The sequence below is a fragment of the Mastomys coucha genome, unplaced genomic scaffold (genome assembly GCF_008632895.1).
Source record: "Mastomys coucha isolate ucsf_1 unplaced genomic scaffold, UCSF_Mcou_1 pScaffold21, whole genome shotgun sequence".
NCBI lineage: Eukaryota > Metazoa > Chordata > Mammalia > Rodentia > Muridae > Mastomys > Mastomys coucha.
The window spans coordinates 149,817,401-149,844,838 of NW_022196904.1; the positions used below are offsets into that span (position 1 = coordinate 149,817,401).

General features: G+C 43.2%; 1 protein-coding gene across 1 annotated transcript in view; it reads right to left on the minus strand.

The window, feature by feature from the left end:
* Positions 1–243: 243 nt before the first annotated feature.
* Ostf1 (osteoclast stimulating factor 1) overlaps positions 244–27,438 on the minus strand; it is a 54,096-nt gene continuing 26,901 nt past the window's right edge. The window contains exons 2-10 of the mRNA XM_031389879.1: positions 22,955–23,001; positions 14,768–14,818; positions 12,254–12,317; positions 11,022–11,075; positions 8,807–8,914; positions 8,117–8,166; positions 5,183–5,261; positions 2,810–2,911; positions 244–819 (exon numbers count right to left, since the gene is read on the minus strand). Of these exons, the coding sequence (XP_031245739.1) occupies positions 761–819; positions 2,810–2,911; positions 5,183–5,261; positions 8,117–8,166; positions 8,807–8,914; positions 11,022–11,075; positions 12,254–12,317; positions 14,768–14,818; positions 22,955–23,001 (614 nt within the window). The 3' untranslated portion in view covers positions 244–760. The remainder of the gene's footprint in view (positions 820–2,809; positions 2,912–5,182; positions 5,262–8,116; positions 8,167–8,806; positions 8,915–11,021; positions 11,076–12,253; positions 12,318–14,767; positions 14,819–22,954; positions 23,002–27,438) is intronic.

Below are 27,438 nucleotides of genomic sequence, written 5' to 3' on the forward strand. Positions count from 1 at the left end.
ACTTCCACACTGTAATCAAACTGAAATGAGGTTACTGAGGTTTCTACACTCTAAGTACTACCTTGAATATAATTCTGAGTATTTCATAATTGTTAAAATGTTACCTTTTCTTAGATATTCAATTGTGTACTGTATTGAACAAAGCAGATACAGGAAGCTGTGAGAGAAATACAGCTACTGTGATTCTTCTGGGCTAATCAATATAAAATGTAATCTAAAAGTAACATAGAATCAGATCTTACCTGAGTATAAAAAGCTTTATTTATTTACCAGCAATGAGTGATAGCACAAAAACAGATAATAAAGTCTCTTTAAATGTTTATTTTTGTCAGAAGAGCTGACAATTTTCTATTGAGAGTTTGGTCTGTTGTTATAATAAGCATTTTCCCCCTTGAAAAACCCACTCAAAACATCTCATTCTTTGAGGTAAAGAACTTAAAAAAAAATGATTTTTTAAAGAAAAAATTATTAAAATTCCTTTAGCTTGATAAATAGAAATAATCTTTTTTTTTGTTTATTTTACCCTGGTGAACATATATGTATTTTATACAACAAAGTATCCCTTCACTTATTGGCGAGCAGCAGGTGAGAATGACCCACGCTCACACCGACGCATCACAGGCCCACAGTGCAACAGTGCTGTGCTCATACAGACTTTAAAAGGAACAGTTATCAACACTCTTCTGGCAAAACAACCCAGGCTTTGGAATGGCAAAAGCAAAAGAAGTTTAAGCATCAATCAAGGCAGCTCCGGGAGGAATCAGTCTGAGTCTTCGTCATCGAGGTAGTCCTCAGCATTGCTTAGCGTTCGAACCCCGTCTAAGGAGAAGACAGGAAGGAAGCAAAACAAAGATATTACAAACTGCTGAGACTGTTGTTCACCAGCAGTGCTTCTGGCAGTTGAAAACATGATCTTCCCGACCCAAGGATCACGCTCTCCCTGTGACCCCTCCCATCACTGCTTTCCAACCTGGAAAGCTGCACTATGAGGGGCTGCCAAGTCACTGGCAGAGTGAGGTGCTTGGTGGAGGGACCACCTGTCGGACCCCAGCACAAAGCCACCAGCCACGTGCACCATGGCCAACATGGAGTACCAGCAGCCACGCCACATGTCAGTCAGCACACGGCCTGAGCCTTCCCAGAAGGCAAGAGGCAGAAAGGTGACTAATGAGAGAGAGGGAACACAGACACTTCAGTTTCATTTGGGTGGGGTGGGGGAAGTAAGTTTAAGAAGAAGGAAGAGATGGAAATAAAAAAAAAAAAAATCAATAAAAAATCTGGACCCCATCAAATGCTAAAGCAATCTTGCACAGGTGTCAAAAGGAAGATAGCTAACGTAAATGTACCTTCAGCACCTAAGAAACCTTACACCTCAGTAGACTCTCTCTGAAGGCACGAGTCTAGCAACAGGAAGTCAGTGGCAAGGAAAGGAAGTTAGGCCATGGCCTTCCTTCCTGACCCAACTGGACAGAACGGACTGGGAGGTCAACCTCAAGCAAGAGCCACCCACACAGTAGCAAACATGGTTTCTGCTCTCTGTCCCACAAAGCTGCTGATACAGATTCTCCCAAGTCTGGAGCTGGCCAGCACCAGCCAAGCTAACAAACACTCTGTCATTCCCCCCAAGAGCCCACATCAATAAATGACTGTCTTTAGAGAAACACCAGTTCTTCCAATGAGTATTACCCACGGTTAAAACACCAAGCTCCAGGCTGGTTTACAATGTGTGTAAACTGAAGTGGGAGACAATGCTAAGGGGCAGCAGGCTCCTGGGCAGGCTTATGATGGGACTTAGCAATGGGCAGGCTTATGAAGGAGGATAATTTGGGAGGGTCTCTTTAAATCCCAAAGAGAAGGGGAACGCTTACTGTTTCTCAGGCTCAGGCAGGGGACTAAACTCTGGGCTTGACATGGGCTGGGGAAGAAGGATGAATGGATGGGAGAAAGGCACACTGATGGAGAGAGAGAACAGAGAAGGTAAAGCACACCCTCACAGGACACACACACACAGAAGGCAACAAACTGCTAGCCTCTGAGTAGTGACTTGTGTTTTAAACCCTGCAGTGGTCTGAATAAGAATCGAATCTCCCATCCCCCACGTCCCTACCCCTGGCTAATATAACTGTGTGCTTGGTCCCCAGTTGGTAGGCTGTTTGGAAAGGATTAGGAGGTCTGTCCTTCTTGGAAGAGGTGTGTTGCTGGCTATGGGCACTGAGGTTTCGAACGCCTATGCTAGGCTGTGGCTGTGGCTCTCTCTCTCTCTCTCTCTCTCTCTCTCTCTCTCTCTCTCTCTCTCTCTCTCTCTCTCTCTCTCACTGCAGAACAGGACTCAAAGCTTTCAGCTACATCTCTAGCACCATGCTTTCCTGCCTGTGGCTCTGTTCCCTGCCACCATGGTCATGATCATGGAGCCTTATGAAACTGTAGGAAGCCCCTAATATTAAATGCTTTCTTTTATAATAGTTGCCTTGGTCGTGATGTCTCAACAGAACACAGAGTAACAAAGGCAACCCCTTTCTTTCTTTTGAAACAACCACTATATATAACCTGCACTTCATTTCTTCAAATTTACCTTCCCACACCTATATTTTAATCTTGATGAATATATTCCTCATTTCTAAATTTTAAGAATCATCCACAATATTGTGAATAGATTCCTCAGTCTTTGGCAAAGCCTGGAAAAGCTTCAATTGTGGCTTATTGCTATGTTCATTAGTCTAAAGCACAAGGGGGGACTCGCCTTTTTGGCAATAAAACCCTGCAAAGTCTTGGTCATAAACACAAGGAGGAGAGCGATTTAAGACAATACCTGTTCCCTGCTGCTTCTTCTTCAGGAGCGATGCACAGGCAGCGTTGGTGGCCATGTCCAAGGCCAGCTTCTTCTCATTGTTTCTCAAGTCTGTCCTCGCACCTTCCCAACACAAGAAGCAGAAGCCATGTGTCTACAGACTAGCACCCAGCAGCTGATCCTCTGTCATGAGCTAATCACTTTGGCAAAGCTACCAGAGAACAACTCCGGCCCAGAATGACTGTGGCTGGCATGGTTCATTAGAGAGCCTGCGGCTCCATTAAACCTGCTCTTCCTTCCAGGCTTCAAGGGACAGCACTTGGAGAACCCAATCCTAAGATGAAGCCACAGCCATAACCCCACTACAGTATTGGTGGCTCTCAGCAGGAGGCTTTGCGGCTTCAACCAAGCATACCCTTTGACTCTCCCTCAGCTCAAGAGGGCCGTTAGGACAGACCATTGAGCTGAATACCAAAGGATTAATATTTCATATCTGCAGGTGCCTTCATATGCAAAGTAGCATATGCAAAACAATACAACTCACAGACAACTCACTGTCCCCCAAACCGTTGTCCCTATAAGCCCTTTTCCATTCATTTTTCCCTTGTCTTTGTGCTAAAAATTACATCAGAACCCATGGAGACATTTGCATTGTTGAAGAACAAAAAAATAGAGATGTGTATTCCACAATGCTGTTTTAGTCTCCTGAACCGAGCTCTTCCTTCAAAGGTGACCACTCTTAAAGTGGGGCTGAGCTTTCTGCCTCTCTTATGTTGACAATGATCTGCACGCATATGAATATGTACACAACATCAAGCTACCTGTGTCACTCTGCTATTTCATTTTTAAATTACATCTATTTGCATGTGTGTGGGCACCTGCAGCATGCTGCACACATGAAGGCCAGAGCTGGTTCTCCTTCCATCATGTGTGTCCCAGGGACTGAATTCAAGTCCTCAGGCCCTCAGGCTGGCAACAGCACCTTTACCTGCTCGGACATCTCACCTTCCTTATAACTTCATTTTTAACTTTACAGTATTTAAATAATGGTGTACTTGTTCACAGGTTTACCCAGAGTTCACTAGAAGTGGTACCGAGGGCTACGGTCAAACTGTCTGTCAGGAACGCTCTACAAGCATGCACCATCTACCACAATGTTTCTACTATTTACACAGTACTATGGTGTTTGCAACCACTTTGAAAACAAAACATCAAGTGTAGCTCAGCAGCACACAGCTTGTGGCTGCCACATCACCCACACAGCCTTGAGTATGTCCTTCAGACAGAAACAGCAGCCCTCATAGTAAGTGATCTGTTAGACTAAGGGCTTACAGGGGCTTACAGCACTGTCACACTTAAACCAAAACCAACCCTGCTCATAAATTCCACAACACTGCCCCAAATGTTCCTAAAGATAGAATCTATAGGCTTGATGAAACGTTGTGGCTTGGAGAAACGTTTAGCAGTGTTGCCCTCTCAGGCCAAGCGTCTGAGTGATACCTGGCCAGCCCTCTGTAAGGGTGGTCAATATTTGTGGTGCAAGCAGGAAAATGGATGGACAGTCCCTAATTTAGCTGTTTGCTGTGAATCGAATATAAGCAAGAGATGGGCTCAAAATACCTTTCATTCACACCTAAGCACTGGCTCAGCCAGGCAACAGCGGCTACAGCATTTCTCCTTGTCTATTAAGACTGCCAAGCAAGCAGGAGCCTCATCAACTTCACAGCAACCTTCTCAGGAAAAGGTGCTCTAAAGCCCTACAGTCTTGCAGATATGCACAGTAAGCTCTTTCTAAAAGCAATACATTTGCATGGACTTTGTTTTGGTTTGGTTTGGTTTTTCAAGAAAGGGTTTCTCTGTGTAGCCCTGGCTGTCCTGGAACTCTGTAGACCAGACTGGCCTCGAACCTCGGAAATCCACCTGCCTCTGCCTCCCAAGTGCTGGGTGGGATTAAAGGCGTGCGCCACCACTGCCTGGATGCATGGATTTTTGTATGTTTATCAGGATCTTAACTCTCAGTAAAAGTATCATAAATGTACCCCCAATTATTTCTTCTCAATTATAACCATGCCATGCAGTTTTAATGGAAGGAGGCTTAGTATTCTTATTATTTCAACTGGCCTGCTTCATTAGGAGCCGGTTTTTAAGCCAAGCAAAGACCAGGAAAAGAAGCAGGGGGAGGGGGGATGGGATAGTGCGTTTCCAGAGGGGAAGCGGATAAAGGGGATAATATTTGAAGTGTAAATAAATAAAATATCCAATAAAAAAGATACTTATAAAATTTGTTAAAAAAAAAAAAAGGTTAGAAGAAACCTCTAAGAGGGGGGCACTTAGAGTTAAGTAAAATGAATAATTAAACAAATAAAATTAATTATAGAAAAAAAAGAACTTTACCTTTTGCCAGTAGCAACTGGACAATGTCTGCATAACCCTTCCAGGCAGCTGCATGCAGAGCCGTGTCTCCCAGCTTGTTCTATGTTGAAAGAAAAGAAAAATCGTGTATTAAAAATACAAAATGGACTGGGTGAGGGCAATAGTGTAAGTTTAATCCACATAAATCTAAATTAGGAGAAAAGCTACAGAACCACATGGTATTCCAAGGGAAAGAGGAACTCAGGCAATGAGAGGCTCTGCTCTGGGAGAAACTGAGGGGCAAAACCAGCATGGTGAGACTCCATGCTGAGGCTCAGCCTCCTGAGGGCCTCCTGAGGAAGGACACTCCAGCAACAATCAGGAACTGAAGACTCCTAGAGGCACTGGGCAAGAATGGGGCACAGAGTGGAAACAGGAGTGGCCAATGGATTCATACCTCATTAGAATCCTAGGACATTTGCCCCATTAAACAAGAGTAGAGTTACCCTGCTGAAAAATAGCCAGAGTTCCCAAGCTCATGCACAATGGTGCACAAAGGTGACCACAGCCAGTCAGATGAAAAACAGGAAGAGCCAATGGTAAGATCTTTCACCTCCCTACCCAGTGAGGACAGCAAAGGGTGGCCCCCTCCGGCAGGACAGTGTACACCACCTCTGTAGTGCGGCCCCACACTGTGGGGGTTGGAGTGGTATTTATGCTAGCATACTCAACAGTATAGGAGGGGCCTCACCCCTCAGCCTATGGTGAAGTCTATCAAGGAGCACCCCACTCCTCCACCAAGTTCACATAGCTTCCAATCACACATACAAATGAATGAACCAAGATACTGAGTATTTGGAAACAACTTAAGTGTTTGAGGAGAGGCCAATTTAAACAAAATAAAAAGTTCCGAGGGAAGAAAAGCACAGTAAATAGCAGAGATAATTTTAATCATATTATAAAATCAAACAAGAAAGGGATGCTATTAAAAGTAAGAATGAAGTAAGAGCTTGTGGTCAACAAAATTCTCAGACGACCCCTAAGGCCCCTAAAATACTTGTTCCCCCTTACCCTCAAAGAGATCCCATTACAACCCTCGTCCTTGAGTGTGGGTGAAGTCAGAGAACATGAAGGCCATCACCCCTCTTGGCTGGGGCATGGTGATACACACCTTTAATCTTAGCATTCAGGACGCAGAGACATGTGGATCTCTGTGAGTTCAAACCTAGCCTGGTCTACGCAGTCTGACTGGTTTAAGGCCAGCCTGGGATACAGAGTAAGACCTTGTATTTAAAAATAAAAAGCCCATCACTTTGCAGACAACAGTTATTGGGTTCACCAAAAGTAAGTATATATTGGGTAGGCCACATCTAATCAGGCAGGCTTTTAAAATGGGAGTTAAATGGCAGAGCCAACAACAGCTCCTACTAACCATGAGGAGGAGAGCAAACAGCCATTCTGTGAGCTACTGCTAGAAAGGAGGGGCCTTTAAAAGCTCAGAGCATCAGTACTACAGGGGCAAAATGCTCAAACTGTAGTGAGCTTTGAGGGGGACCTCAAGCTTCCCAAGAACCCAGTTGCCACTAAACCTGGGTTTTACAGTGTGAGATCCTGAGTTGAGAATCTTGTGATATCAGGCAGAATTGCAACCCACCCAATACACACTGATAAACCAGGGATAACTTGCTACTTAACAATACAAAATGAATACAGAATTCTAGGGAACTTAATTTAAAAAATCAAAATAAAGGTGGGGTTGAAGAGGTGACTCAGTGGTTAAGAGCACTCACTGGTTGCTCTTCCAGGGGCCTCTGATTCAATTCCCAGCAACAACATGGAGGCTCATAATAGTCTGCAACTCCAATCCCTGGGGGAATCTGATGCCCTCTTCTGATCTCTATTGGTACTATACGCATGTGGTGTACAAACACATAGGCAAAACACCCATATACATAAAAATAATAATAAAAAAAACTTTTAAAAGGAGAATGATTTTTTTAAAAAGATAAAGATGATGAAATATATGATATTAAAGAAAATCTGATGTTCAATCTGTAGAATCAAAATAGCAAAGAAAATGGTTAGAAACAGTAAAAGAAGTAAAATAATTTCTAAGGCTAAAAGACTTCATTGTGGTTACTGGGAAAGAGCACTAAGGGCTATCCCTGTGAAATTTTAGCACACCAAAGACAAAGACAGATCACAAACAAGACTGGAAACTGCCAGGGCTAGACGTGGTGGGGCTTTGTCTCCGAAGGCTCATATTTGGGGAATCTGGGAAAGATGGGAACCTTTAGCAGAGGGCTCTTGCTGCAATTTGGATTTTAAGTGTCCCGAGAGGTCCCTGGCGTGCTGCTATCTAGAGGGAGTTGATGGAACCTTGGGAAGAGAGACAAGTGGGAAGGAGCCCTTCCCACCCTGGGTGTATGCAGGCTCAAGGGGTAGTGAGGCTCTGCTCACTGGACATAGATACAGTGAGCTGACCAGCACCACCATAGATACAGTGAGCCGACCAGCACCACCATAGATACAGTGAGCCGACCAGCACCACCATAGATACAGTGAGCCGACCAGCACCACCATAGATACAGTGAGCCGACCAGCACCACCATAGATACAGTGAGCCGAGCAGCACCACCATAGATACAGTGAGCCGAGCAGCACCACCACGTGCTCATTCATCTCGGTACCAGCCCAAGAGCAAGGAGGCCACTTGATCATGGAACGGCACCTCCCAAACTGGGACTGAAGTATGGCTTTGCTCTTTTGTGAGCTCATTATCTCTACCATGTGTACTTGAACAGCATGTGTGAGGACTTGGCTTCAAACCCCAGTACCACAACAAGGAAACACAGTAACAACAATTCCATAGGCTTGTAGCACCTGAATTAAAATATCCTATACTGGCACAAGCTGTAGTGCGTGAACAAGAAAGAAGTGGGTATGCTAAATGTGGTCCTCACCGAGCGGCCTCACCTGCTGGTTCAGCTCCACATTCGGCTGAGTAAACAGAACCTCCACTATGTCTGCAATTCAAACAGAAAATGGCATTTCTTAAGACAGAAACAGTGAACTTTGTAAAAGCAGACATCAGAATAGCAAAAGACAACACCTGTTAGGAGAATTTCTAGAAAATTCTTACAAGTTTTTCAAATTTTATCTTCAGAAAAAAAAACCTAAAATGTAGATTACAAAAGAAAACTTTCAGACTTATCTCAGCTGGAGGAAAAGAGTGGATAGCAGGATTTGGGATAGAATAAAATACTTAGAAAAACCCAACCTGTTATTAATGACTGCAACAGAATTGCAGGCTTAAATCAGTGTAGTACTTCAAATTTTGCATTAAACTTAAAGCGTGGCTCCAAAAGCACAGCTAGGGGAGCTACAGGCACAGCTCTGCTTTCCCTCTGTGCCTGGTGACTGTGCTTTGCTATCCTGCTACTGGTGTGTTCTCATACTTTCTGGAGACACAGAGAGAAGGGGAAGTTCCCAGCCTTTCATGGGGTCTGCACAGTGGGGCTCACCAGCCACACAGCACTACCACTGCTCTGTAGTTTGGAGGAACACAGCCTTTGCTGCATTGCCTGCATCACTAAAGAAGGCAGGCTTCCTCAGGTGAGGGAGACTTTGAACAGCACACAATCATATAAGCAGCGAGTTCAGTACCTTTGTGGCCGCCATGGCAGGCCCAGTACAGGGCTGTGCTTCCCGCTTTGTCCAGGCCGTTCACACCCACACGGTTGTCCAAGCACTCCCTCAACCAGCTCAAGTTGCCTGAAAGAATTTTACACTTGTAAAAAACACAAGGAAAAGGCTTTTATTTCCCTTTTGTTCTGCTTTTAAATCAATTTCATCCTTTATAAGCTCCCATTTGTGATGGATTAATCAGCAATTCTTAAAACAAGACCTGCCCACTAATGCACTTAGTACGGTGCATTTGCACCGTGGGCCATTGAGAAGCAGCAATAACATCCATTTTTAATAGGAGTTGCCAAAGATAGGTTTAAAGGTATTTCTGCTTCGGAGGGGGAAAAAAAAAAAGATGTATTAGAGCTTTCTCTCTTTAATCCTGAAAGGCAGGGTAAAACACAAAACCTAACTACAAGCAGAAACTCCCCTACTCATATTTAAAGACATTTTCAGGTCTTGGAAATAAAAGATACATTATCTTATACTAACTAAGCTGCTCAGAGCTACTCCTCTATGCGAAAGTATACCCACTTATTTAAAAAATTCAGACTAAGTAGCTCCTTGACAAAGAAGTGTCTTATGTCATTGTCTAAGCCCTTCCTTTCCCCTTGCACACACAGCCATGGAACAGAATAAAACAGCCTACCCAAAGCTGCACCAGCACTCCCACTATTCAAGGAAGGCTTTCCCAATAGAATCGCCATGGCTATTTGGGCTTAAGAGAGATTTTACATAGTGGGGCTTGCTTTGGGCACTGTAAGATGTTTACCAACAGCCTGGGTCTCTACTAGAAGAATGACAGCACCACACCTCCACTTGAGACAGTCAAAATGTGGGGAGTAAGTGTCACCCACAGGAAGAAAGTCAAGACAACTCCCATCCTTGTTGAGTCAGAGCCTACCCCACATCAACACTCTCCTAGGTGCCATGTCCCAGGACACTGTTGCCCTCCTGCCCTCCAGGACTCAGAACACTGCATTTAATGATGTTATACCTAACTGCCCGGTTTCCTGACTCTGAGCTTTGAGAATCAGATCGTGACCTTCCATAAGTGCCATCTGAAAGTTAAAATCACCCTTCACCTTCTAGGGTGAGGGAAGTCAGCAGAGATTGCTTCCAGAGGAGGCAGGGATTTAGGTGGAAAGGCATGTTAAGAGAACACTCTGAGATCACAGAAATGCTCAAGATCTTAATCTGGGTGTTTGAGGTCTGGCTATGTGCTTGTCGAAACTTATCACACACCATAAAATTAAAACCCAAGCATTTTGCTATAATACCAGCCTGTCAGGCAAGATGTGACCAGTGGAGTGACTGTTATGGGGACAATCAATTTCTCTGATTGTATTTGAGGCCTGACAAACAAGAGGGAATTCATGTGTGAGAATTCATACTGCAAACCATGTCAACCCCCGTGGCTGGGGATGTCACCGTTGTAGGGGTAACCTACAGCTGTTGTTTTGTTGAAATGGTCATGTTCAAGTGCCTTCTAAATATTTCTGTTTATCCTCATAGTTCAGTGCCGCTCCAAGCCTTGGCCAGAGAAACTTCTTTTTTGCAATGGGCAGCAGTTAATGCACAGACTCAGCCAGTCAAAGTGCTGAGAGAAGGTGAGTGTTGAGAGCTCAGCACGTAGGCTATCCAGATCACCCTCTCCATCCACAACTCAGGAAACATTGCAGAATAAAGAAATAGAATGTTAAGAGTCAGAGAACAGAGAAGAGTGCTGCAAAGCCTGTCTTCTGGATGTGACATGGCTGCTGCTCCTGTGGACTCTCTGTAGCTTTGGTTATATGGACATGATCAAATTAGTCAGAATCCGTACTTGAATGGGAGGGGGTTCATGCACACTGTTCCTGCCTGAGGAGTTATTTGAAGTTGACAGCTGATGAAGAAAGCAGTCACTTCTCTTGAGGGTGTGAGCATGGGTAGGTAGCCCATGCCCCAGTAGATGGTCCTACAGCCATGTATACAAGGACAATAACTGGATTCAGGGGTTGCTTATTTTATAAAGAGAACATACAGTTGGGAGAGAGGCATGTTATAGGGAAGGGAGAGTTATAGCTGGGGGAGTGACCAAAATGCTTGTTTACATGTATGAGATTTTCAAAGAATAAGAAAAAAAATTTAGAAAGCCTGTGCATTTTAATATATCACATCCTCTATCAAAAAAGAAAAAGAGAATCAGACCTACCTCTTTTTGCAGCCTCATGCAATGGATTGTCAATGGATTCTGCCTGCTCAGCCACTAGATTGAAAACAAAGATATAAGCCCATCATTAGGGTTGCTCTGTAATTCACAGGAGTTGGTTATGCCCATGGGCACCCAGCTTTATGGCCAGGGCCACACAAACAACAGCTTAATTACTTACTTAATGCAGATTAAAAGTAACAGAAAACAACTGATAGCACTTCCTTTAAGAGAGGCTGGGTTCTGTGTTAAGTGAAACCAAGCCAAGCAATAAAGCAGTAACACAGCAATTAACTGCAAGCATAAACAACAGCAAGCATAGCCACTAAGGGAACCAAAACTCAACAGATCCCCGAACCAAGCACCAAGTTTATGCAAGTGTTTAAAACAAACAGTCATAAAAGGTATAAGCATCTGATATCCAGTTTCACATTCTGAGAAACACCCGATTCCCTTCCTTTGGGGCAAGCAGCAGGGGCCGAGAGCAGCTCAGCACTGCCTGTATTCACAAGGGACAGCTGCTGTCTGTCTGCTTTCAAAGGTTCCATGTGGCCTTAGAATGAGTAGGAGAGCCCAGAGGAAGCCTGATGCTCCAGGCCCAAGCCTGCTGACCTAAGAGGGTTGGGATAGGAATTCTTTATTTTCTACCCACAGTATCTACAGCCAAGGCTGGAAATGTAGCACAGTGGAAAGATGTGTGTGGTTTTCAGAGGAACAGAACCCCATGAAGCCCAGAGTGCACAGGGCTCCTGAGCTAGGACCTGGCCATAGCCTCCATGTCTCTGAAGGCCATTCTCTGACATTTGGCAAGTCATTTGTCAGTCTAAGGAGTTACCATTAAAGCCTAACGAGTTCTTACAGTGATCTAGACTCAGCACTCCCACTATTACCCTACCCTGTTATTAATTGGGAGAAAAAGACTAACATCTGCAACTCTTGTTTACCAATCCTATGCCATCTTTCAACCAGAAATATTAATAATTTTACAAAGGGGCAACATCTTAATAAGGACAAAGTGCTATGATAAGCACTTAGTGAGTATAACAGGCCACATGTGAGTTTAAAAAGTAGGACTTCTTCAGCACAAACTAGAAGATCTGGAGTTTAAGAACATTACAAAAATTTGTCATGTTGCAAAGAATTGTCACAAGCAGTGAGTTAGGCCTCCGACACCGGGGGCCTGACTAGGTGGCCACTTTATGAGCAGGAAGCTCACAGCGCAGCTGGCCGCTTACCGTAGTTGCTTGGGATCAGTCCTGTTCTGCCTTTGCATGTGCCTTTCCACCAGCTGGTATCACTCTGCCAGGAGAACAAGGGAGGCAGCACGTAATCATATCTGAAACCATTTGGGTCCGCAAGTGCATCTTCTCATTGATCAGCATCCTCAAACCCTGGCCACCTGCACCCATTCCCCTTATCAGGAATGTAAGCATACAAGCATCTCCCATTCACACAGATACACATCACAGAGCTTCTATGAGGCAAACCAGAGCATGTGAGAAAAGGGGAAAACACATTAGCGGAGATTACAGCTATAGAATTTACAGATTGTAACATCTCTTCTCTGATATACATTCATATTTTGCTACATTTTCTAAAGTTTTTTTCTTGTCTTATCTTAACTTTTGGATAACTTTTTGATATAGAAAAGATCACCTTTATACAGAAGCAAAAAGAACAATGTGATGAGCCATTTGCTAAGTGCGTGACTCATTGCTTGTGACTAGTACCACCCACCATTCATTTATCTTCCCTTCTGGGTTACTGGGGTTAGTGTTACGTGGTATAATCTTTACTCTGAAAAGTCAGAATATGCATCTGACAGATAAATTATTTATCAGTAAACTGTGACACCATTATCACAGTTTCAAACTTTTCCCTAATAATTTCTTAATATCATCAAATATCTAAGTTAAAACTCAGAATTTCTTATGGTCCACAGTTTGAGATTTCTATTAAGGACCATATGGTACAACTAATTCCCTCTTAGCCTGCCTTTAACACAGGTTCCTCCTCCATTCTTTTCTTTGTTGGCTTTGTTGTCATCTATTTTTCAGCTCTTGGTGTGTGTGTATATAGAAACTTAATCAGTCTGGATTTTGCCTGCCACATGCCTATGCTACCATTAAACACACCCCTTTGTTCCTCGCACTGCCCGAGAGTTGCTGTTGAGTTCTAAACGCAAAGGCAGATTCAGCCACACTTTTAAGGGAAGGCTACTGCGTGAGCAGTGTTGATGTCCAACATAAGGAAGCACACAAGGCATGGCTGCCTCTGTAGCATCTGTCAAAATAATCACAGGAGGTACAAAATGGGGACATTTCCCATTAAATAAAATAGCATATCTCTTTAAAGAGTAACTTTCCCTCACCAACTCTCAGGTCACTCAAGGTAAAGTTCGGGAAGAAAGGACAGAGGAAGTACTGACTCCTTCCTTCCCTTACCCGTTGTCATAATAAACACCATAATTCTCTAGTGGTCTCTCACAGTAGCAACGAGATCTGTTTGGAGGCAACATTAGGAAACCATAAATCTAAAACAGAGTTTCAATCATTGAGAGATGTTGCCCTTAACTGATGCTCAAATTGCCCCATCTCTGGGTGGTCATACTGGTTTCCTCATCATGCCAGCATGGTAGCCCTTGCAGTCTTTTGAAGCTGCCTTCTATTATAGTCACAAGATGTTCAGTTCATTTAATGCCCTATGGCTGGTAGCAGCCATTTCTCAAAGAGGCCTTGTTCCTTTCATTGAGAGTAGTATATTATTACTGGGTTGTCCCTTTTCTAAAGCCCCCTTCAAAGATAAAATGTGATGTTTTTCCAATTCAACTGAAGGACCCCAGTGTTTCTACTTCATTTTTCTCACTGACATCTGCACTTCCTCTTCCTCCCATACTGAGAGCCCACAATGAACATCTGGGACCTAGAGACTCAGCTGTCCTCAAATGCCAGACTCACAGTAGCCTGAGAGAAGATGTCTGTCAAGATGGGTACTCCATCCATTCATCCATCCATCCGCCTGTCTGTCCGTCCATCAATCCATCTATCTATCTACCTAACTGCCGGTCTGTTTCATTTGATATAGTCATCAGGGATGTTTAGTCAAACTGCCAAGTCTTACTGAGAATGCTTCCTTTCTGGATGGCTAGGCTGACTGATGCCAGAGTATGATTAAAGTCATCTGATTCATTCTGTTCTTAATTTCTTGGGGCTGCTTTTTATTAGTTTTATAGCCTCATAAAAATTTGTATGATTCTAAAGTCAAATCTTCAAAACAAATTATAATTTTAAAAATATATTATTTTCCTTTCCTTCATATAAACAAAACTGATTTTTAAGTCATATTTTAGTTTTTCCTTAACTTTCAAAGTAAGAAAACAGAGGCATATTTATAGTCTCTAGCCCTTCCTTAGATAAGTAAGGCATAATGTATGCATTTTATCTTGCTTTATCCCATTTGAATTACATTAGACTATAATCTGAAAGATATTCTTGTTCCTTTGTATGGCTACAGAGTTTCAACTGTGGTCATAACAAAACTTATTCAACTATTTCCTACTGGTGAATAAGATGACTACTTTCAATGATGTGTTACTGTAAATGTGTCAAAAAGCAAGAATTTACATATATATTTGTATGTAAATATATGCCTAAAATAATCCACAATATTATGGCTACATAAAGCAGCCCAGCACTATGCTAATATATCTATAGTATGCAGTCACAGTACAGAAAATTAGTTAGGCTTACCATGTCAGTGATGTAGATAATATCTCCTTCTTCAAAGTATAACTCATCTGGCTAGAAGGAAGAAAAAACATTGACTCCATGAGACACTGCCTATCTTAGAATACAGTGACTTTTGTCGTTTTATAATTTTAAATCCTAAAGTATTTTTTATACACAATATTACCTCTATATTAGCATTAACAAGTAAACACATAACAAAATATTACAATACATTAATATGTGAATTCTAAAGTTGGATTTGTCCTGTGCTGAATGCTATCAAAGGTGTGTGTGTGTGTGAGTGTGTGTTATGTGTGTGTGTGTGTGTATCACAAATATGCAATTCTAATGCCTTTTATACTCTCCTATTACAAAGGATCTTCACACCAACATAGAATACAGGTAAAACTTTCCCTCTTAGAAATTATGGGCCGGGCGGTGGTGGCGCATGCCTTTAATCCCAGCACTTGGGAGGCAGAGGCAGGCGGATTTCTGAGTTCGAGGCCAGCCTGGTCTACAGAGTGAGTTCCAGGACAGACAGAGCTTATACAGAGAAACCCTGTCTCGAAAAAACCAAAAAAAAAAAAAAATTATGGTAGATGATATATATACATATATATGTGATATATATTTATATGTGTATATAAATAAATGTCTAAAATTATAAAACCATGAAAAATATTAATACTTATATTTGCTTGTTTTCAGAAAACTGTTACATGGTCTTCATGCTCACAGAGCATGAGTGTTTCTTGCACATGAGTGTTTATATGTAATTCAGCCTGACAGCCTAAAGAACAAGCAGCAGCAGCACCTGCCCATCCAGAAAGGCTAGCAACTGCAGGGCCTCGACTCCTAGCTCACGTGCCTCGCCCTGGCCTGACCCATCCAGTGTCCTGCAAGCTCTCTTAAGACAGCCAGCAGTTTACACATCTTGTTAACTGCTGGTAGATAACACCATGAGTTTTCGAGTAAATAGAAAATATAATGCTCAATGAAAGAAAATCTCAGCTATGGACACAGGTGCTTATAAAACTAGGTTAAAAAATACCATGCACAGACACAGGATGAGGCAATGATAACATATAAATTATGCAGAAAAAATGTCCAAATGTGCTGTTATCACCCAATACATTTTTATAATACTAGTAGAAAAATATCTAGAAAAAAAAAGACATGTTATATCTGTCTATTCTACACATATAATTAAAAATGATACTAGAAAAGCAAATTGTTTCATCTATTCATTTCCCCAAGTGTTTGCCTCCTCTCCAGAGCAGCCTGGGATGAGTATGTATGACTGCCCTAGTGCGAGATTTCAGTTCAGAATTATTTATATCATAGCTGCTGTTTGCCCCTGAATATAAACAAAGACTGTTATCAACTGCACCATGCTTAAAGCCTACCACAAAATGAAGTCAGGTGAGAGATGCACTTGGGCATAAAAACTAGTGGATGGTGACTTATGACATCCCCCAAAATGGATGGCTTCCCTTAAAGGCAACTTCCTTAAGCATTTATAACTTTTACACTTCGATTTACAGAGACTAGATTCATAGCAGAAGCTACGTAAAAACTAGTTAAGCCCACTAGACCTGAGGAAGTGCACTGTAACTTCATTTGAAATAATATTCCAGGGGAGACAAAGAAAAGGCCTCTGAGATCTTTCTCTAACCATTGTTTTGAAGATGGATGGCCAATATTACTTTCAATATGCTGCAGTCATCGAAAGTGATTAGAGAAACAATTTCCGTTAAGACTAGCTGCAAACAGGAGCCTCTCGGAGACACTTAAGAGAGTCCCACATTCATCACTGAAGCATGGCAGCTGAACATCTCGGAGCATTAAGCTGGCATTTTATCACTACTTGACTGTATCTCCTTAGAAAGTGCCAAGGCACCAGGAGGAAGAAGAAACTTAGAAGTGGCGAGGGTGGAGGGGAGGTGCAGCCACGGAAGTGACTGTACTACTGTACTTCCTGGAGTTCTACAGTGGTCGGATGTGCCTTCTTCACATTAGGGAGGTCCCAAGACCACTCCTATTCTGTGCCTGTCCACTCACAGCTCACCATGAGCCCTCCACAGTCAGTGCTTCCAGAGAAGCCAAGGAGCTACCTCTTCCAGTCCCTTTAGTTTCCTTCAAAAGTCAGGTCTACCTAAATTTCCATCAAGATCACTCACTCATGAACTAAACAGAAACACATGGAAAAAAATTCCCAACAAATAAACAGCCTAAAACGTACGTACACCAAGCATACGTGTATACACATGCATGGGTATCAAATTTCTGATCAGTCCTCTGTGTGATGGGTGGGGAATGAGCCATGGTCACTCTGTGGGCGCAGCTTTCTACTCTGGGGTGATGAAATGCTTTGGAACCTGGTAAAGAAAGTAATTGCTCACCATGGCAACTGTTAACAATTCCACTCACTTGTTTGCTTTAAAGTGGTTAAATCTATATGGTGTGGGTTTTAGCTCAATTTTTAAAACAATTATAGTTTTAAAACTCTCAGTATCTTTTAAGTAATTCTTGTATTTTGTGGCTTGGTAAAGGGCATCATTTGGAAAATGTCACCAAGCTGAGTCATCTGAGGACTTCCCAGTGCTGACTCGGCTTTAAATGAACAGCAGCTATTCTACAGGAGTGACTGTACCCCAACCACTTCAACAGCAGCAACCCCACTCCCAAACCTTTCCGGCCTCCATCAGATTTTGTTGTTCAAATGAGGCAAACCACCAGTACCCAATCAGTCAGAGAGAAAAAGTCTGCCCATTCTATTGGATTTTATAGTTTTTTCTCCTTGAATAGCTCTCAAGTACGATGCTACATACATAGTTTCTTCCAAAAGGACAAAATAAAGGCGTGAGCTTTCCTAATGGCTCAGGAGTAGTTTATGAAATTCTTGACCCTGCTGAGGACAGTACAGTCAATAAAGTAACTATAGCTTAAAAACCAGACTTTACCTAAAAGAATCACATTTTCCATTAAGAACCCACAACAGACCCCTCAACATAGACTGCTCAATAAGGATCTACTTTTACATTCCTGGCATTGTATTCACAGAACAGAAGTGGGAAAGCAGTGGCCCAAAGCTGCCTGCAGCACGTCATCCCATCAGCTTGTTCTCTAGTTTTTTAACCACAACCTCTCATCTCTCCTTGAAGAACCACAAGGTATTAGAACAAGTGAGCTAGGCTTGGTGACTCATGACTCAGGAGGCTAAGCAACAAGGATTGCTCTAAACTCAAGGTCAGGCTGGGACACAAAGAGAGACACTGTCTCTAGTGAAGCAAAAGAAACTAGCAAGGATTGCGACTACAGTAGTAAGTGCACATGTACGTTAGTACTGAGGGCAAATGCACATGAGTACCAAGGGCAAATATAGGGCAAATGTACACTAGTACCAAAGGCAAATGCATATAAAACTTTTTAGATTTAGTAACCTAAAGATACAAAAATTAATCAAAAGGAAAAATAAATGTCCAGTGAATGTCTTCATTTAATATTTTACAATGCTTATTCATGTGCTATACACTAGTCTGCACCTTTGCAAATATTAGTTTAATCCTCTTCAACAATACTAAGGAGTGAGGCCATTTCTTATTGCTCCATTAAAGATGAGACTGTCACACGGCATGTGACATTCAGACGATGGAGCCACAATTCCTAAGCCTAGCTTGTGTTTTCTCTCACAGAAACATCACACTTTGCCATTACTGGTCATCATGATATCATGACCTAGTTCAACGATAGTGGTTTTAGAAAATATTCCTCATCCTGCCCTCTCAATAACACAGGACAGCAATATGGAAGAGTCCCTTTCCTGACAAAGTATGCTTGGCTTCTCACTTGGCAGAACTGGATCATGAGTACTTCTGTTTGGCAAACAGGCACAGACAGGCTGGAGATGACAGTGAGAAGTATGGCGGGGATCCTGTCCTGGCTTCTGGATCCCTACTCTAGACCATACTCACACCTCATCATCTGGAGCAGGTCCAACTGGTTTTCCTTCAGAAAGTGGCACCCCTCATATGCCCATTGTTCCTCCCTGTCAACACGCTTTCACACGGATCCATCCAGTCCAGGCAGATCTCTGAATGAGGGCCAGGGGACTTAGAACGAAGGAGGGCTGGGTGATGCCAGAAATACCTTTCCTTGAAGCAAGATAATCAGAAGCCACAACTGTCTTGCTCTATCCAGTTCATGCATTACCAAACCTAGGGCTGGCCATCACTCTCACTTCTCCTCGGGCTGTAACAGCTGCTAAAAAGCAGTACTGTAGCCTTCTAGGATGCTGTATATGCAAGTAAAGGGCTCAGAGCTTCCAACTCAGTCTTTAATATTTCCAGGCTACAACAGGCTTTAAAGAGGTATAACCATAATGTGTTATACACTCTGCACACTATACATGTGAGCTGCATACTTGGCATGCCAAGCATTCAGTGATCCCAGTGTACTGAGCAATGTGCTGCATACTTGGCATGCCAAGCATTCAGTGATCCCAGTGTACTGAGCAATGTGCTCAGAAGGCTGAGTGTGTGGTGCGCTGTACCTGGTGTGCTACGCACTCAGCTGTACACTCAGTATGTGCTGTGAACTGTAATGTGCTGTGAACTGTGTGCTCCATATAAGGTATGCTATGACCTCCATGAGATGTGTGTGTTCTCAGAGTGCTGTGTCCCAGGTATGCTGAGTAAGTGGTGTGCTATGCATGCAGTATACACAATGTGTGGTGTGCTGAGCATGTACTGTGCCATGTGCCACACTGTGCTGTGTGCCATGCTGTGGTGTCCCTGTGTCAGGTGTGTGTGCCATGTGCATGACTTGCTGAGTGCTTGGTGTTATGTGCCCCTAAAAGATGAGGAATGCCTGTCACAGGGAACAAACTATGTTCCAGCATTGTCCAAGAGACAGGTTCACATACTCACAAAAGTAAATGAGTATCTTGGAAACTGTTCGATATTTAACAAAAGGTAAAGGAAGACCCCGGTGAGCTGGTAGCCTCCTGTCCCACTAGACAAGATACTTCAGTATCTAGACTGAGAAAAGGGAGACCATGGAGGAATGGGCAGACCGGGAGGTTACAGGATTTGATCCTCAGGACCAGCATATCAAAATCTATAGTCACAGTTTAAAAATGGGATATTTTTAAATTACTGAATGAATTAAATATATATTTTCTCCTATACATTCAAGAATGACTAAAGCTCCCTACAGAGAAGAAATGGAAGGCAATTAGTAATCAGTGTATCAACCAAGGAAAGATCTTTGATAAACGTCTATCAGTACAACAGCCAGCACCCTTAGCAACAGTGACTCCCTCAGCTGCTGGTGTCTTTACATTTTCATGGTTCTCACTAAAACCAATAGAAACAACAGGGACAAGAGTTAAGTAATCTCCAGATCACAAACAGGGAAGGAAGCAGGACAAATCAGAAACCCCAGCACAGACTCTGAACCTGGGTTCTGCCCCGAGACCGCACTTGCCTGTACAGCAGTGTGCCTGAGCAGTGAAAAAGACACCTACTTCTAGTGGTGCTCAGAGCAGTATTCACGAAGGGGCACACAGTTCACATGACCACAAGGGAGCAACACTATGGTCCAGAAAAGGCACAGACGTGGGTTCTATCGAGAGTCCCCTGGGTGATATGAGAAGGACAATGGGCAGAGGCCAGAAGCACTGGAAACAAGAGCTAGACCATACAGGACCAACTAATCAAATACAGATGCACTGCAGGTGGGGGTCCAAACCCACACATGGGAAACATTAGCCTAGCAGAGAACACAAACACAATAGAGAAGCTTGAGAGTGAGGAAAGGCCAAAGTTCATGAGGAGCCACACAGGGAGGGGAGGTGGGTGAGAAAGGACAGCAGTGACCCAGCTCATGACACCTGGGGAGAGCAAAGGAAGAGTCAAGAATCACATCAGTCTCTACTGTTGGGGAACTAGGTCTCATTCTAGGAGTGTGGCCTCAGGCTTGAATGGTCTGGCAGGGACGACTGATGCTTTGTGCTCTCCTTCATAATTACCTTCCTTGAGTAGTTGTGATGGTTTGTATATGCTCAGCCCAGGGAGTGGCACTATTAGAAGCTGTCGCTCTGTTGGAGTAGGTGTGGCCTTGTTGGAGTAGTCATGGTACTGTGGGTGTGGGCTTCAAGAACCTCACCCTAGCTGCCTGGAAGTCAGTATTGTGCTAGCAGCCTTCGGATGAAGATGTAGAACCATGTGTGCCTCCGCCCACTCTGACTACGGATTCACTGCCACCAGATCAGAGCCTGCCAGTTCACATTCTGCCATCTCCTAAACCTGGATACCCAGTTCCTCATTAGAAATGGGAATACTGCTTACTGCTCCACACTACAGCCCTCCTAACAATCCCGACAGAAGGTTCCTACTGGAGGTCCATGCTTGCCTGCACGATGCCATGCTCTCACCTTGATGATAATGGACCGAACCTCTGAACCTGTAAGCCAACCCCAATTAAATGTTGTCCTTTATAAAACTTGTGTTTGTTATGGTATCTGTTCTCTGCAGTAAAGCCCTAACTAAGACAGCGGTCCTGATCCCATCAGAGACTGTCCCTGTAAGCAAAGTTAAAGATGACTCTGTGCTCAGGTTACTCTGCCAGCCTTAGCCCTTTGTGAAATCTGGGGCCCTGGCTTCCAGGATTCTCAGGAATTGTATATGTGTGACTAAAGTTTCAGGTTGCTGATGCTGCTGTAGCAGCCCTCTCCACAAGCACTCTGCCCGTGGTCCACCCTTGCCAACACCTCCTGTGGTGAGAGTAACAGTCCTCTGTGCCCCAGAAGCCTGCTCACTGAAGTCTGGGGAGAGCTCATCTGAGTGTGCAAGACTTGGACTGGCTATTAACATCACTGCCACTGGCTGAGGATCACCAAGTGATGGACCTCCAGTAGGAACCTTCTGTCGGGATTGTTAGGAGGGCTGTAGTGTGGAGCAGTAAGCAGTATTCCCATTTCTAATGAGGAACTTGGTATCCAGGTTTAGGAGATGGCAGAATGTGAACTCCTGGCAGGCTCTGACCTGGTAGCAGTGAATCAGTACTCAGAGTGGGCGGAGGCACACACAAAGGATGTGACCGCAGGGATGGGTGCTATGGAGAAACATAAAGAGTGTGTTATAGTTTCCTTCCTGTTGCTGTGATTAAAACACCGAGCTTATGCAGCTTAGGTGGGGAAGGACCAATGTGGCTTATGTTCCCATCACTGAGGAAACTCATGAGCTCAAGCAGGAACCCTGAGAAATGAGGGAGGAATGGAGCTTGCTGGTTCACTCATAGTTAGCTAGTTTTCCTACATGTCCTTCAGCTGCACTAACCTCAAGGTCTCATCCAGTGAGATGAGCTCACTAAACCATGGGTGGATGAGTGGACACCAGAGCCACAGTCTTGGAAAAATGCAGACAGAAGAGATATGAAAGAACTACTCCAGGAGGTCAGCAGAAGGAGTGTGGTAGAGGGTGTTAGCATTCCTTCTAGGCTCCGCCCCACAGTTACCTGGCAACAGCTAGGTATATCTGACTCAGTATATAAGGGGCTGCTTGGCCCCTCCTCAGTCTCTTACTCTTACCCTCTTACTCTCTTCCCTCTCTGTCCCTTCTCTCCCCATTGCCCCCCCCAGCCCCACCTCTCTCTGCCTTTCTCTGTTTCTACTACTTCCTCAACTCCCCTACCCATGCCCTAAATAAACTCTATTCCATATTCTATTTGCCGTGTGGCTGGTACCTCAGGGGGAAGGGATGCCTCAGCCTGGGCCCGCAGAGGCATCCCCTTCCACCTCACCATACCACGCCTCTACCAAACATATCCCGGTTCTTTCTTTCCTTTTTTATAAGGCACAACAGAGGGTCAAAGTTGGTGTGTGATTCACATGAAGGCTGACTAAGACTGAGTTTCTAAAGTTTGTAGATATTTGTGCACGTAGGCCACTGGGTGATTTGGAAATAGGTGCCACCATACGAAGGGATGACAATGTGAGGGAGTCTATGACCTTTAAATGCACGCCATGCAAATCAACCTGGGGTTTCGTTCTGCTCAATGAGGCAAGCAGTGGAGAGGGATTGAGCATCCATTCTGTGAATGACTTAGCATTGTAGAGAACGCAGACTACTTAGGCCAAAACAGGCATCTGACTAAAGTCATCTTACACTGCTGTGTCAACTTTACAGTTTAGATCACAATACTTACAGTTCTGGGTTCAAATGTATAGAGAGCTCTGAAGACTTTAACTTGCCCTAAAAGAAGAAAAAAAACATCTGATCAATTCTCTTATAACTTTATGCTAAGTTATTATGGATTTCTCCCTGCTAGAATTCCCATGTTAAAAGTCTATTTGACAATGTAACTTTAGAGAAAGCATCTGTTCACCTATTGGATAAAACTTTCAAATTTCTGTTAAATGAATGTTAGCACATGGGCAATGGCTTTGTTTGACAGGAGTTACGCACTGCATTTCTGCCCTGAGGATAGACAGTCCTTCTAATAGTAAATCAAACATAAAAATACAGAGTTCATGCAGAGGAGCTGAGGGGGCTGGAGAGATGGCTCACTAGTTAAGACCACTTGTCTATTTCAGAAAACTCAATACAGATCTTATTCAGGTAGCTCACAACTGCAGTTCCAGAGGATCGAATGCCCACTTCTGTCTCTACAGGAACCTGCACACATGCATATACATGATCAAATAAATGAATAATAAAATTAATCTTCAAAGGAATTAGCCAGGCAAGATATGGTAGTACACACCTGTAATCTCAGCACTCAAGAGGCCAAGGCAGGCAGATCTCCATGGATTTGAGGTTAGCCTAGTCTACATAGCAAGTTCCAGGTCACCCAAGACTTCATAAAGAGACTCTTGTCTCAAAGATTAATTAATTAATTTATTTATTTATCTGAACATCTTAACAAAAATTATAAAGAATAATCAAGTTTTTAAATTTTTTAAATCAATCTATTAAGACCTTATATTTTCCAAAAGGATGGAAAAATAGAGGGAAAGAAAAGAACCACATAAGAGCAGAGTCACCCCTCCATCCCACATGCACCACAGCACTTCCCCAGCACTCCTCGCATTTTCACTGGCTCAGAACATCAGAAAGAAAAGGCCTGAACTTCTTAAATCTCCCAGCAGCTCTACTCTCTATACAGTATGAATTTAAGTTCACAAACTCAGTCAGTATAAGGTCTACAGCAAACAAGGGGGTGTGTTTTACAAAATAAATAAGAAAGAAAGAAAGAAATGGAAATAGAAGGACTATCTATTTAAAGACAGTTTAGTCCATGTTCTGGATGATCCTTTAGAGATGACATCCAAACCAAGTCTCACTCAAAACTGGCCTCCAAGGCAGAGAAAGAAGCTTGCTTCAGAATATATGTTTTCACCTTATACTTTCTCTGTTGCTATTTGAACATATTTTATAATATGACAACAGAAAACAATACATATACAATTTGTAACTACATACATACTTACTGGGATTTAAAAAGCCTTTGTTTGATACAATGAAGACATATTTGTAATGTTTCATTTATGGACTTCCAAGTGCATAGCACAGGACCTGCAAATAAGAGGCTCTGAGTAAGCCTGCACATAAGAGGCTCTGAGTAAGCCTGCACATAAGAGGCTCTGAGTAAGCCCTACTGCAGAATGAAGAATGGGTGAGGAAAGGAAAACTCAGCCGCTTGTGCTCCAAACAGCCTGCAAATCACTAGTGTAACTCCACACAATCACAGAAAAGTTGTGCTCGTTACATGTACACACAGTATGACCAAGAGACTGATTGCTTGATTATTGATTACTTGGGAGTTTCACATAATGTACCCCATCACAATTACTTTCCAATCCTCCCACCTATGTCTGCCCCCAACGAATCTTTGGTCTCCCACCCACAAAAATCCAACTTGTGTTGTCCATATACTCACTGGAGCATGGGCAAACTCCCAATAGCCAGCCCTTTAAAGAAAACCGAGTCCTTCCCCACCTCCACCCCTACCAGAAGCTATCTATTGTGGAGAGCTACACTTCAGCACCCTTAACACAATTTTTAAGAGTTCCCCTCTATGGCTTCCTGACTAGGCTGTTATTGTTTTCAGGGGGTGAGAGGGTAGTGGTTGTCACAGAAGCCTCCCATGCTCCTCTTTCCCCACTGTGAGACTGCAGTCATTGATACCACTGCAAAAGAAGCTTCCTTCCCCTTTATACTACAGCAAGAGCACAGACCATGGACTTCCAGACATGGTTTCCAGCTGGACCACAGCATCCAACTGGTCTCCAGTGTCAGCATGTACCACGGACCTCAGCATGGCCTCTGGTGGCAATACCAACTGCAGACACCAACACGGCTTCTAGAGCAACACAAGCCACAGACACCAGCATGCATGATTCACCAGTGACTGCTCGGCCCATGGACATCAACATTGCTTCAGGCAGCAGCACAGACCACAGACATCCACACGGCCTTCAGTGGTAACATGGACCACAGACATCAATATGGCCTCTAGTGGGAGAACAGACCAAAGACATTTACAGCCTCCAGCCACAGGATGGACCATGGACCTCAGCAGGGCCTCTGGCAGCAGCACAGACCACATACACCATCATAGCCCTCAGTAGCAGCACAGGCCATGGACATCAACATGGCCTCTGGTGGTAACATGATCCACAGTAAACTACCACACATGGCTGGTGACAAGTATATCAAAGAATGTAAAACAAGAAAAAATGGGAATGAGTCTAATGTCTATTAGGAAAGAACTATGATAAGTCAACCCTGATTCATCAGCATGATAGAATCATTAAAAAGGAATGTTAACAATTAGGAAATCAATCTACATGCCTATCAAATGGCGAAATGAAGAAAATATCAGGGCTGGAGACATGGCTCAGTCAGCAGAGTTACTGCCACGCAAACATGAGAATCTAGGTTTCCTAGCACTCATGTAAAAAGCTAGGTGGTGGCTTGTTTCTGCTGTCTCAGTACAATACCAGAGAGGAAGAGACAAACATAGCCCTAGAGCTAACTGATCAGAGAGTGTAGCCAAAGCAGGAAGTTCCAAGTTCAGTGAGAGACCCTGTCTCAAAATATAAAATGGAGAGCAACTGAGGAACACACCCAGTGTTGACCTCTGGCCTTCACATGCACACAGGTACACACACCTGCACGCACAGGTTCAAACACATACCTTGAACAACTGCACCATTTATTGAGCCCTTCACATTCTAATTTACATTGTTGTTCACTGAATGTATATAACATTTATAATATGTGAAAATAGCAACCATACTTCATTTCCAGCAGGGGAGGAAATCATTCTCTTTCCTGTAAACATCCTACTATATGGAAGAGCATCTCAGATTCTCCTGTGACTTAATGAGTCTACCAGAAAACCTGTCAAGTGTAGTAGTTCACATCTGTAATGCTAGCTAGCGTTCCGAGGCTAGGGCAGGTCTGTCACGAGTGTGAGACCACCCTGGGCTACACACACAGTAAGATCCAGGTCAGCCTGTACCAGAGTGAAGCCCTGTCTCAAAAGGCAGGGCTGGGAAGAGAGCTCAGTTGGTAGGGTTCCTGCAAACAAAGTGTATAGAGCTTGAGGAAGAACCCGCGAGGTTAACTCTGACTTACACACAGTACACACACACGCAAACATGGGGGGGTTCGAGGGGGGGAAGAGAGGGAGAGGGAGAGAGACAATCTGAATTCTTATGCTCTCTCTCTCTCTCTGTTTCTATCAAGAGAAGGTTCACTGACTGAAATAAATGTATTTTTTTCTTGTTTTTGTTTAGTTTGCTTGTTTGGAGACTATCCGTACCTTGCAACCCTTATTATGGAGAAAGGAAACACCCAAAGAAAGGAAGAAGCTGGGTGAGAGGGTAGCCACCACGTAGATCCAGACTGCTCTACATAGCACACTCTACCTAGTGAGAGTTGGTGCAAACACTAGGAGGGCAGGGGAAGGAGGCTGAGCTGCCAGAGACAGGCCTGCAGCTGAAGTGACTGTTCTCTGATGGTTCAGATTAGTTATCTCAGTTACCTCAAACTTTCCAAAGGGAAGTCACAGAAGGAAGCAGTCTCTGGAGATCAACATGCCTGATAGAACTTTCTAGTTCCCTACAGAGACTGTGTAAGGATTATCTTATAAACAACATACAAAGGCAATCTGATGGGCTCCATAAAACTCTATAAAAATTAAAGATCCTGAAAGTAAGTAAACAAACCACCAATTTGCATAATTCAAGTTCTTTCTATTTTGATGCTAAACACTGAAGGACAATTAGCCAAACACACAAGCAGCATTCCATCAGTAAAACACTTAAGACAGTTCATCACCTACTTACAGCTTAATTCTGGGGCATTAGCCTTTTTTTTTTTTTAAAGTTTATTGATATTTTGGATATACATATTCACAAATGTAGTACATATTGATAGGGTATTTTTTGTCATATTCTTTAAAATTTATAAAATATTATAACAATAAAAATGAGTATTATAAAAGTTGTTTGATATAAAACAATCAATTTAATAGTCTTATGTAGATGTTCGTCTACAGCAATAGTGAAAATACATTTTTCTCAACATAAATTTTAAATAACTCCAAACATACTAACTGTATACTTCAAAACAATATATCACTACTAGTATTTTCTTAAATGAACATAAATATATAAAGTC